General features: G+C 36.1%; 1 protein-coding gene across 1 annotated transcript; it reads left to right on the plus strand.

Annotated features, from left to right (window-relative positions):
* Window positions 1-6,565: 6,565 nt before the first annotated feature.
* Window positions 6,566-11,702, plus strand: LOC142229273 (uncharacterized). The gene is made up of 2 exons (XM_075299810.1): window positions 6,566-6,776; window positions 6,844-11,702. The coding sequence occupies exons 1-2, from the start codon at window positions 6,654-6,656 to the stop codon at window positions 11,512-11,514; spliced, it is 4,794 nt and encodes a 1,597-aa protein (XP_075155925.1). The 5' UTR covers window positions 6,566-6,653; the 3' UTR covers window positions 11,515-11,702.
* The last annotated feature ends 1,673 nt before the right edge of the window (window positions 11,703-13,375 follow it).

Genomic DNA, 13,375 nt, shown 5'->3' on the forward strand with positions numbered 1-13,375 from the left:
GATTTATAAAAAATTGTACTACCGTATTAGTTGATGTTGTTGAGAAACTGAAACAGAATATTGAGTTGGAGGGTAATGAAGATGTTGTTAAAATTCATCCAACTGGAAGAGAGCGAGGATAATTCCCACACAATCAAGTTGAATGGAGAATAGAGATCAATATCAATTTTACAAGAAGAGAGCGAAGATATTTCTCACACACCCAAATCAAATGAAGAATACAGACTAATATCAATTTTACCATCTTTGTCAAAAACTTGACGGAGAGGTAATAAGGATTTCGATCTGTTCATAGCTGTACTACCATATTAGTTGACATAGTTGTGGAACTGAAACACAATATTGAGCTGAAGTGAAATGAATATGTTGTTCATATTCCTCCAGTTGGAAGAGATCGAAGATATCTCCTCCAACACACCCAAATCGAATGGAGAATACAGACCAATATCGATCTTACCATTTTTTATCTTGAATGGAGAATAGAGATCAATATCAATTTTAAAAGAAGAGAGCGAAGATATTTCTCACACACCCAAATCAAATGAAGAATACAGACTAATATCAATTTTACCATCTTTGTCAAAAACTTGACGGAGAGGTAATAAGGATTTCGATCTGTTCATAGCTGTACTACCATATTAGTTGACGTAGTTGAGGAACTGAAACAGAATATTGAGCTGAAGTGAAATGAATATATTGTTCATATTCCTCCAGTTGGAAGAGATCGAAGATCTCTCCTCCAACACACCCAAATCGAATGGAGAATACAGACCAATCGATCTTACCATTTTTCTTAAAGCTTGACGTTCTGGTTCTAGCTGCGCTACCGTATTAGTTGATGTTGTTGAGGAACTGAGCAAGAATATTGAGCTGGAGGGAAATGAAGATGTCGTTAATATCCCTACAGCTAAAAGAGAGCGAAGATAATTCCCACACACCCAAATCGAATGAAGAATACAGACAAATATCAATTTTACCATTTTTCTCAAAAGCTTGACGGAGAGGTAATATGTATTCCGGTCTGCTCATAGCTGTACTATTGTATTAGTTGATGTTGTTGAGGAACTGAGACAGAATATTGAGCTGGAGGGAAATGAAGATGTTGGTAATATCCCTCCATCTGGAAGAGAGGGAAGATAATTCCCACACACCCAAATCGAATGGAGAATTCAGACTAATATCCATCTTGCCATTATTAGTTAACATTGTTGAGGAACTGAGACAGAATATTGACTGTAATAAGTATTTCTTAGTGATTGTGGAACACTCAAAAGCATTCGATTTATCTTTTATTCTTTTACCTCTTTGGAAAAAGACAAGTTATACACTCCAGGGGAACAGACTCGCAACCAATAAACCTAGCAAAAGGTTTTAGGCTCCATACCCTTCTTTTTATTGTTGTTACACTATTTTATTGTAATACGGATTCCGATCTGCTCATAGCTGTACCTACCATATTAGTTAACATTTTTAACGAACTGAGAGAGAATATTGAGCTAGAGGGAAATTAAGATGTTTAGCCCAATTCTCAATAACAACTCCATGGGAATTTTTTTCCCTATTCCCCTATTCTAAACAAAATCTCCCTGGGGAATTTTTCTTTATTCCCTTTTCCCTTATTCTAAACCAACTTCGAAAATGGAAAATGTTTCCCTTGGGGAAAAATTGGTATTACAAATGACAATAAAAAGGGAAAAACGTTGACATTTTTTGGGAATAATTCCCCCAAAAAAATCAAGGGAGTTGTAACCAAAATGCATCATTTCTCTGTAATTTCCGGTCAAAAACCTTAAATTAAAATTGATGATGGGATGCATCCAACTACCGAATGCTCATCTCATGGTCACAGATCTGTACATATTTTAAAAATTCTTTTATATAGAAAATAAAGGTTTTACATTTAAACTATAATATCCCTTCCTGTTTTAATGTAGGTGTTTGTTTCTTAAAGGAGCAATAATGCGAACATGTGTCCCGCGTGGCCTAAAAAGCTGAAGAAATTTACTAGTTTTCTTCTTCCGTTTTGATGAAATATATCCAATTAGGACATAGGTGTTCTTGTAATATATTTATGACTTCTTTATGAACTTTGTTCAGGCTACTCTGGGCCACAGATATGTCTCGATTTTTCCTATGCCCTTTTTGGTAGCCACCTTCGACAAAGAAGCGTAGCACCTAATCTTACTAGTGGAGATAATCCAAAAGACTTGCGTTGAGGTGGAATGTGGGCTGCTAATACATCCAACAGGTATTTGAAGGCTGGATTATTTACCCTATAATATTGTATCACAATGGACTGAATGGTCTAAATGAGTCCGAATCAAGTCGGGCTGCCACTTCAACCCTATAAATCCCATGAACTAAATAACAACTCTTCATGTACAAGTAAGTAGTTACAACGTTTCAGGTAACTCAAGTGGGTTAATGGCATCGCGTAGCTTTCTCCTTTCTATCCTTTAGATCTTGTTACGTTGATACGCCTCTCCTCAGCTACTCCCATAAACACGGCACTAAACATTTTCGCGTTTAACTCAACTTTTACATCAATTTAATACAATTTCAATTCAAAATTTTAATACTAAAAATTTATTAAAATAAAACCGTTGAAGTAAAACAGCTGACTTCGAATACTCTGAATTATTTCTCCCAGTTAATTCCCTCCCCCTACTGTTTAGAATAGGAGGATTTTATTCCCAGGGAACACATTCCCTAGGGAATATTCAGAATTGGGCTAGTTATTAATAACCCTACAGCAGGGGGAGTGCGAAGATAATTCCAACAACCAAATCGAATGGAGAATACAGACAAATATCGATCTTACCATTCTTCTCAAAAGTTTGACGGAGATGTAATCAGTATTTCGATCTGGTCATAGTAGTACTACCGTATTAGTTGACATTCTTGACAGTAATACGTATTTCTCTGTGATTTTAGACCACTCATAGATGGTCATAGCTGTACTACTGTATTAGTTGACATTGTTGAGGATCTGAGACAGAATATTGACAGTAATAAGTATTTCTTAGTGATTTTGGAGCACTCAAAAGCGTTCGATGTATCTTGTATCCTCTTAACTCTTTGGAAGAATGCAAGTTAAACTTTCCAAGGCGACTGCAGCAGAGATCGGTTTTAGGTTTTATTGCCTGTAGCCGCCACACGGTCTCAATGTGCTGTTTGACAGAGAGTTTGATATTAGAGAGTTTTCCATCATTTTATATAAGATTGGGAAATTTTGCAGTAGACTATAAAATTTTAACCTTTCTGAAATCGATTTGACAGCGAGAAATTCTCCACAAATATTTAAAAAGTCACCACCAATTATGTGTCTGTTTGCATCGGTCTGAATAAAAGTCCATTAAATCTACTTTAAATTTGTTGACTTTTTGTGAAGCAAGAAAGAAATTTCATAATCCTTGCTTTAACAATTGTTGTCTTTAAATTTAGAATACGAATCTTTGAAATTAACGTCCCTCCGTTAAAGTCTTAAGTTTTTGAAGTAAGGACAATAATCTTTAAAATAATTGGAGATTTTTACTCTTTGGATTAGTGATAGCAAAAGGTTTCAAAAATAGACCTATATTTATTTTGAGGGTTTTCAATCTTTGACTTAAAGTTTTATTGAAATAAAGAAAACAACATTTGACTTTGAAATATCTGCTGTAATTTGGATTTTTAAGTTAACATATATTTGTAAATGAATACCTTCGATAAATGAGATCTGTATTCTAATTTTAAATTTAGATAGCCTAAATTTAAAACTAGACAGCTCTCTAAAAAATTACTTAATTTCCAACAAGCGGCATCTTTGGCTCGGAATCAATACCAAAATCCTAAAGGGAAGGATTAATTTCTTTGGCTAGGAATCAATACCAAAATCTTTGAATTCAAGTAAACTTTTTTTTGAGGGCGGGACCAGTCACCCGTATTAGGTGAATATTGTACTGCTCATCCATCCCGTTGAGAGATTTGCGGCCGTCTATGGCCGTTTTCTAGTTAAGGAACACAGAGTCCAAGGATTTCATAGCAGGAACTACCCGAAGCAGCATCTTTGGCTCTGAATCAATACCACAATCGTTAAGGGAAAGTTAAATTCTTTGAATTAATTTGTTTTTTTTTTTTAATTAAAGTTACTAGAAGGTTCCCCTAGGGGAAATTGGTGCAATTTGCCACTAACGGACCTATCACAGGACTGGTAACAGAGCAATTTTCATATAATGTATTGATTTCCATACTTTCTTGATATTAAAATCTTATTGGTATATACACATTGATTAGAAGATAATTATCGAAATAATCTATTGACAAAATATTCCAAAAGATTGGTGCGTTTCGGATGCTTAAAATTATCTTGTCCCATACTGGTTCTTCGAAACTTTTCTATAGAGTAGTTTTACTAAATTATCGCAGGTCCTTTGCAATGAGTCCAAGTCGTGTCCTAAAATGTAAATTTTCCCCGTCAATAACGAACCCATGTTAAAGTGGCCGGTCCCTTCCATACGCCTTCACCAGAACTGGGATTGGCCCATCCATACCTGAGACTAGTCCCAAGTCCTGGTCCTCGAATTGGTCCATCTCCTCTAGGGTCGCTACTTATGGGTAATATAGCTTGGGCTTGTTTAGGTAGACGCAGGTCCTTTGCAATGAGTCCAAGTCGTGTCCTAAAATGTAAATTTTCCCCGTCAAAGGGTGATACGGTCAAAATTTGGTCAAGGGAAAACGCGTGTAAATCGGTGAAATTAAATTTATTTAAAAAATCAAATTAAATTTCTTTTTCAAATTCAATTAGTATAAAGTTCAGGAAAAATATTCAGTTAGGCTTTCGCTTTTCCAAATCCGAATTGCCGGGCCTCACGCTTGACACCTGCCATCAGATTTTGTTCAGCCACCTTGTCCACCTTCTTCGCCGCAGAAAGCCAGTTTGCCTTGAACTGCTGCTCGTCCTTAGCAGTTTTTTTGGTCTTCTTTAGGTTCCGCTTGACAATAGCCCAGTATTTCTCAATTGGGCGGAGCTCTGGCGTGTTGGGAGGGTTCTTGTCCTTGGGAACCACCTGCACGTTGTTGGCGGCGTACCACTCCATGGCCTTTTTGCCGTAATGGCAAGATGCCAAATCCGGCCAAAACAGTACGGAACAACCGTGTTTCTTCAGGAAAGGCAGCAGACGTTTATTCAAACAATCTTTCACGTAAATTTCTTGGTTGACAGTCCCGGAAGCTATGAAAATGCTGCTTTTCAAGCCACAGGTACAGATGGCTTGCCAAACCAGATATTTCTTTGCGAACTTTGACAGTTTTATGTGCTTGAAAATATCTGCTACCTTTCCCCTTTCTTTTGCCGTATAAAACTCCTGTCCCGGAAGCTGCTTGTAGTCGGTTTTGACGTAGGTTTCGTCGTCCATTACTACGCAGTCAAAGTTCGTCAGCATCGTCGTGTACAGCCTCCGGGATCGCGCTTTGGCCGTCGTATTTTGTTTATCATCGCGATTTGGAGTCACTACCTTCTTGTAAGTCGATAGTCCGGCTCGTTTTTTGGCTCGATGCACGGTTGTAGACGATACACCCAGCTTATTTGCGGCATCTCGGAGAGAGAGGTTAGGGTTTCGCTTGAAACTACCGGCAACTCTCTTTGTCGTCTAAGCGGCTTCCGGTTTTCGATTTCCCCCCGATACAGACTTCCTGGCTGTCGACAAACGTTCCCCAAACACTTTAATTACATTTGTAACGGTTGATTTGGCAACTTTTAGCGATTTTGCCAGCTTTGCGTGCGAGTAGCTCGGATTTTCGCGATGCGCGAGCAAAATTTTGATACGCTGCTCTTCTTGCTTGGACTGCATTTTGACAACTGAAGAGTGAATTCCAAAATCAAAATAGGAGCAACATTCTACACACACACACCTTCAAAATGAGGGTGTTCAGGTTTTTTAAATGCAAAATTGAAAGAAATACGTCAAGTTTATAGTGACCAAATTTTGACCGTATCACCCTTTACTTGTCCAAAAGGACTGCATCGGAAGTAGAAACAAATCATTGGGGGATCCCAAGAAATGTTTGTGCACTTATCCAAAAGGATTGAATCGGAAGTGGAAAAAATCATTGGGGGATCCCACGATGCTCTTTAGAAGAAATGTTTGTGGACTTGTCCAAAAGGACTGCATCGGAAGTTGAAGAAACTCGATGGGGGATCCTGGGATTGGCTTTAAAAGAAATGTTTGTGGAACAACTTCCAATTTTTTTTTTTTTTGCTGGGATGTTAACTAGTCTTTGTACGATATTACCCATTATCCATCTTATCCTCGTTCTAAGGGAACTGTTGATCCAAGGGAATGAAAACAAGCTTGGGGGAAGCAATTGATTCAAATTTTTGGATTGTAGCCATAATTCGTCACCACCAACAACAAGCATTTTCACTGAAGTAATAATATTGGGTCCGGGAATTGAAAGCGCCTAAAATAATTTAAGATTGTGGCGACTACAAGGTCAGCCTATTGGAAAAATGCCTCTATAGAAATCTCCCTGAATACTGACTCAAGAAAAACCATGGCTTACAGATATTATTTTTTAGGTTTTTTTTTCGCCCCAAAATCAACCTCAATATAACGTTGTCTACAAACGGAGCTGATGTATTATGTTCAAATATCTTCAAGTGCTTATGAAAAATGTCTCAATCAATGTGCTGTTGTTTATGCATTGAAACATCCAATGATTATCGAAATCTCTACACAAAAGATGGTGAAAAAAATGAAGAATATGATTTGGTGATAAAATATTTCTCAAATTCAGTAAGTCTATAATCAATAACGAAAGGAATATTATGAATAAAATGCAACTTCATTCAATGAATTTCAGATATTGGAATGGAATGTAGAAGATCCTGCTGTTATATGTATTGACTGCTGGACCACAATAGAGCAATTTTTCATATTTCAAAATTCTGTCATAGCTGTTCAAGAAAGAAAACGGAAACGGAAGGTGGATGTTGGAAATAAAGAATATGAAGATGAACCCCTAACTGACCTGGCTGATAATGCTGATGGAGAGTCTACAGAGAAGATATTGCAAACACAAAAAGCTGTAACTGCGAATGTAATCCCGGCAAAGGATTTTCGAAAATCTTCTAAGGAGGATCTTTTAGTAATTTCGAAAAATGTTTCGGATATTGAATTGGCTTTACGTTTTTATAGATTGGAAAACCATATATCTCTAACCCTTAATAAGGGCATCAATGAAGAAGGAGATATTGAACAATCAATAGTTTCTTCTGGAGAAAATCTAGATCTTGATAATAGCTCTTGCTCTAAAGAATCTCCAGAAATTAAACAATCCGCCGATATGAAATCTTTTGAGAGAGCTTGTAAATCTTTTGATAAATCTCTGATTAAATGGCTACCCCAATGGAAATGTTTACAGTGTCCCCTATTATGTACCAGCTATTTCTTGCTATGTCAACATTATCGTGAAAAACATCCCCATGAGATGAATCATATTCTAAGTGATCAACAAAAAAATCGTTATCGTTATGAAATCGAAAAACATTATCGTCGTCATTTGGCCTCGATGCAAGAAAAGACTAAAACCCGCCAACAAGTCTATGAGAAATATTTTTCAGAGAATTCTAAAGCCCATCAATGTCCAAAATGTTTGATACTTTTTCCATCTAGCAAACATTCAAGGCAACATATTTTGCATAAGCTCTGCAAAAAGGATGATAAACCTCAGTCTTATACATGTCTGGTGTGTGATAAAATCTATCGAAATAGCAAAGATCTAAGGCTTCACAATAAATTGATACATGAAAATAATAGAGAATGTGAAATTTGCCATGAACAATTTTACAATGATAAAAGTCTTCTTCATCATTTGCGTAATCATAAAGAATTTCCAACTTATAGTTGTGATTTTTGTCCTAGGAAATTTCTTTTCCTCGGTAGTTTAAAACAACATTTTCAAGAAGATCATCCACTTGCTTGGAAAAAATGTATTAATAATACTGCTCATTTTTGTAATTTGTGTAAACGTAAATTTAACGATCGATTACTTTTAAAAGCTCATCTCCTAGAAATGCATCCCACAAGAGGTCTTAAAGAAATTCGAAGATTGAGTCAATATTCTAAAATGTCTCAATCCCAAGGATTATCTCAAAACAAAGAAGAAGTAGTGCCTCTGATAGAAATTTCAGATACGAGCAATTCATCTAGTGATGAAGATATTCAGAATAATACTGAAGCTTTTTATAAAAATGTTAGGAAGAAGAGGAAGAAGAAATTGTTCGATGTAGAAGCTAACAAAGCCTTAAATCCCCACGAATTGGATTCATGTACAGAAAGTTTATTTGCTGGCATAAATCATCAACAACCAACGAAAATGACTAGGAACCAGGAACCACGAAATATAAATGATCACTTTGATTCTGATGATACAAATAGATCTTCTGATCTCTTAGCGGATTATTGGAAAGCGATTTCTGCTCGAAAACCTAAAGATTTTAGCCATACAAGACAAAAGGACATCATTAAACTTCAAAGTACTGAAGATAATTTGTGTAAAAAATCACCTCAATCAAAGAGATCACTCACCGGAGAATCCTTGGCTAAAAAACCAAAGAAAGATTTAATGTTAGATTTTTCGGATGCAGGGGATTATACAACATCATCTGCAGAGCCATTGATTGATCTATTAAATTATGTAGATAGACAAATCACTCCAAACGAATCCTTAGCCACAAGGAATACAATGACAGATATTTCAGACACAAACTCAAAAGATCAGACTTTTGCAAGAGAAGCTTCAACAAAGGCGTATGAGAAAACCCGAGAACCTTTAAGGAAGATAGGCAAATTGAATAGTCCTAAAAGAACTCTAAGCTATGGAAAGCAATCTTATGCAGATGATAAAAAGACCTCGCATTGTCAAACCAGTGAGTCCAATATGGACAGCAAAGATAAAATGTTTTTGCCTTTGCGACAACAATCAAATGAAAATCCAATAACTGCAGTTTCTCCACATATTGACGAAGATACCTTTTCTGTTGAAGAAGAACTAAAAAAACTGAATGATTGGGAGCAAGAAGCCAGAAACATTATAGAGGTGTCGGATAGAGATAATGTAATAGGAAAAACAGCTTCTCAATTGGCCTTAAAATCAAACCAAGGTCTAAGGACTCACATATCAATTAAAGATGCGGAAGAAACCTTGGAAACAAATACTGAAGAACTAGTGAGAGATAGTTCTGCAAACGAAAACTCTAGAGAAGCTCCAAGCTCATTTGGGAAGGGTATACTAAAAAAATTACAAAACCAAGAACGTAATAATAAAGAGATATTCGAAATTGACGACCATCTTCATAAGCCTACTGAATCCTTAAGTGACCCGAATATCATTGAGAATCTTAGTGATAATTATTCGGAAAAGTCGCTGGAACTATTTAATATGTGTATAAGTGAAGAATTTGAAGATTGCATTGATAGACTAGATGATAGTTTATCCTCGTCGGTTATCTCTCTTGATAGCAATAAAGAAGATGACAATCTTCAGGAAATAATAGAAGAAGTAACCGATCATGAAATGAACATTGAAAATGGGAAGAAGACTCAGGAGATCACTGAAGGCAACAATGCAAACTTGGATATTGAATGTGTAAAGAAAATCCAAAAGTCCTCCGAGACCCTTAAAAGGTCACTAAATAAGGGATTCCAAGAGATCAACAATAAAACTAAGAAAATCAAGGCTACCCTTCAGGATCCCAGAAATTCACACCCTCAGCCAATGATGGCGACAGATATTGTAATGGATGTTGTAGATAAAGATCACTTGGCAAAATCTACTGATATACCCGAACTTATTAGAGAATTTAAATCAGAAATTCCTCTTGATATTGATGATAATTGGCAAAACAGGGAAACAGAAAATTCTAACGAAAGTATAACAGAAAAAATCGAAGATATTGCAGATTCCCACAAGATCGTTGATCGAAAAGAGAATAAAGAACCCATCAAAGTCTATGAAAATCTTGAAGACAATAATACTGAACAATATCCTCAAAATTTTATTGTATTGAAAAATAATAATAGTGGACAAGAAATGGGACAAACGAACGAAAGCGATTCAGAGAAGAATCCACACCAAGTTGATGACATGGTGAAGAGTTTATCAAACGAAACTGGTAATGTAACACAGAACCTTGAAGATGCTGAGATGAATCTACACCAAGTTGATGACATGATGAAGAACTTATCAAACGAAACTGGTAATATAAACGAGAACTTTGAAGATTCAGAGAAGATAGTTGTAACCCTTCAAGAATCAAGACACTTTGAATGTATGGACATTCCCAAAACGGAAAAGAAAGTGGATATTAAAAAGGAAGCTCCAAAGAAATTAGAAGATCAAAAGCTACAATCTAATTCATTAGTTTCATCTTCAAGGCCCAAACAAATTGAAGTACCCAAAGTGATTAATAATTCTGATGATATACGTCTAAAATCTTATGTAGATAATCCTCGGAATATTCCCTGTGAAATCAAAACTGAAACTCCTTTAGATATTAATGATGTTTGGGATAATCCGGAGGAACCAATTATGGACGATATAAATTTAAGATTGAACTGTGATGAATCGGAAAATCAGCTGGTGGAAAAACAAACCATTGTTGATTCAGTAAATCCCGCTAATTATAATGAGATCCTTGATAAGAGTATAAAAAAGACATTAGAGACCTCCTTCCAAGAACTCAACAACGAATGCCATAAAAAGCTAACACAAAAACATGATGTTATTGGCTTCCCCAAGACTAGAGTTATCAAGTCCGGAGAAACAAATTCAACAGTTTCAGCTTCCAGCCCTAAGGTTAACAGATATCTGCTGGAATTATTTGATGATACTCCAACCAGTTCAAATAGGGAAGCATATTATGATGCTGAAAAAGACAGAATTATTATTACCCCGAGAAATGAATACAAGATGGGAGATACATATCATAGATCTTCAATTAACCAGAATCCAACAGATAAAGACGTTGAACTTCGTAGTACCAATATTTCCGATACCAATACAAATATTGAACCCCAAATTTCGAAAGATCTCACTGCAAGTACTGACTTTGGTGTAGATAAATCCCATGAGAATTTAAGTGATACAGAATCCGAGATATCTGTGGAATGTATTGAAGCAGCAATTGATGTAATTAATGTTGACGATGATTCCTCCGAAGATAAATCCCCTAAAGAAGAAAATCCCTCAGGGGAACAATCGTATGTTAATTCTTTGGATATATCTCCGGATGCCATGGACGAATGGGAGGATATTTCAGAAGAATGTGATGATGAGAATAAACAATCTTCGAAGTTATCTACATCAACACGAAGTAAAAACAAGCTTCAACGGTCAACTAAGACATCATCACCAAATAAATCTCAGAAAATTACATCAAAGGCTAAATCTTCTAGTGGTAGGAAATTACCATATGATAGACAACGAATTAAACTTATTTGTGGTACCAAAAAATACAATAGAAACAAATAATAAAATTGAGCGAAAAGAAGATTGCTATGAAGGAAACCATGGACTTAATCCTTCGACTTGGATATCCCCTTTGAAAGTTTATACAATCTAATTGACAGAAATATTTTTTGTAATAAAAAGCTACTAAATTTAAGAGATGTATAATTGTATACAATTTATTATTAAATTACTATTGACGAAAATTTAAATTTATTCTGTATTTTTTATTTTAACAAAATGATCCATTTTATATCTGTTTTACAAAAACAGGGAATTTCGAAATAAAAAATTACCACTCTAAGGAAAGTAACCATTCATATAAAGGCTTCTTCATTCATGCTCAGGGAAGCTTATTATAGATGTAGCAAAAAATTAGTCTTTATCATAAGGGTGCTGTCGAAACTAGAACATAGCTACTCCAACCACAGATCCTCTAAGACCCCCAACAGCTCTCAAGCTTTATTTGAATCTAATTTCAGTCAATTCTTAATAGAAAATTGAATCCAACTTAAAAAATTGTTGACTTCAAATAATAATCATGGGATAAAAATGCTAATGGACTATGAGCAGACGTATTTTAGTCACTCTATGAAAGCCAAAAATATTCAATGATTTGGGATAGACCAATGGCTTGGGTTCTTTCGGATGAAGACATGATCCCGTTTTTCCTAACTCTTGTCGGCTAACATAATCTAATATTTGGCACATTTAACGATTTGCATGAGTCTTTAGATTAAATTAGGTTGAAAAGAGGAGCCGGTTTTTCCTATCTAATGTCGGCTGACACTCTTCATTAATTAATTTGTTCATCCTACCAGGAACTCGAAGACTTTACCGAATTCCTCAATTTGTTTCCAGTCCGTGTTTTCAAGTTGGGTTAGATACTGGATCTCCTCTTCCCCGATATTGTAGGCTCTATATGGTAGCGCTCCTCAAACACTGGTCCAGATGTGCTCCCAACTCATTGTTCACGGTCATAATTCCAACTGCCCTTCTGACTTTTGCCTACTCTCTTTCAGTAGTTTTCCAGTTTTTGGGAAAGCGAAAAACCATTCAAAGATTTGGCACAGATCAATGACATGGGTTCATTAGATTAAGTTGAAATGAATATCCCTATTTCCCTGTCTCATGTCAGCAGATATACACATAAGCTTATATTCAACTTGTGTAAACTCTAAATTCTTCTTTTCATTATGGCAGGAAATCGGGTCTTTAGCGAATTCCCTAGTTTCTAGTTTACGGTACGGATGTGCTCTCAACTCAGTGCTACCTGCAAGCTCATGCTGCGTGAGTAGCTGTTATGATGGCAAATGTTCGATGGGAGAATTGCAAGGGTTGTAACGACACCAAACAAATATGGCCCCATTTCAACTTAAACCGCACACTAGATATGCTAATGTTCTCGAGACGTCAGATATCACTCCTGATATCTGCTATAACGGGTCGCTGTATGATAGGCGATTTTGCAAAAACTATTGGCACGAAGTATAATGACTATTGTATGAGCTGTCATGATGCGGAGGAAAAAGAATCAATTAAAGACCTCTTGTGTGAGTGTCCTGCATTTTGTGTAAAGCGCAAGCAACTTTTAGGAGCATATAGCTTCAGATTACTGGCGGATCTGGAAAACGTTAACTTAAGCAGTCTGCAAATGTTTTTGGAACAATCCGGTTGGTTCAACGAAGAAAAATAATCGAGATGGTGCAGCGGTTAAAACTAGAAGTGCCCATATGTAATAGGCACTTTTAGTTAATGTGGTATCACAATGGACTGAATAGTCTAAGTGAGCCTGAATCTTAATCGGGCTGCCACTTTAACCTAACCTAACCTACTCAGTTTTTCTGGTCATAATTCCAACTGCCCTTCTGACTTTTGCCTACTC

The sequence above is a fragment of the Haematobia irritans genome, chromosome 3 (assembly GCF_050003625.1).
Source record: "Haematobia irritans isolate KBUSLIRL chromosome 3, ASM5000362v1, whole genome shotgun sequence".
Lineage (NCBI taxonomy): Eukaryota > Metazoa > Arthropoda > Insecta > Diptera > Muscidae > Haematobia > Haematobia irritans.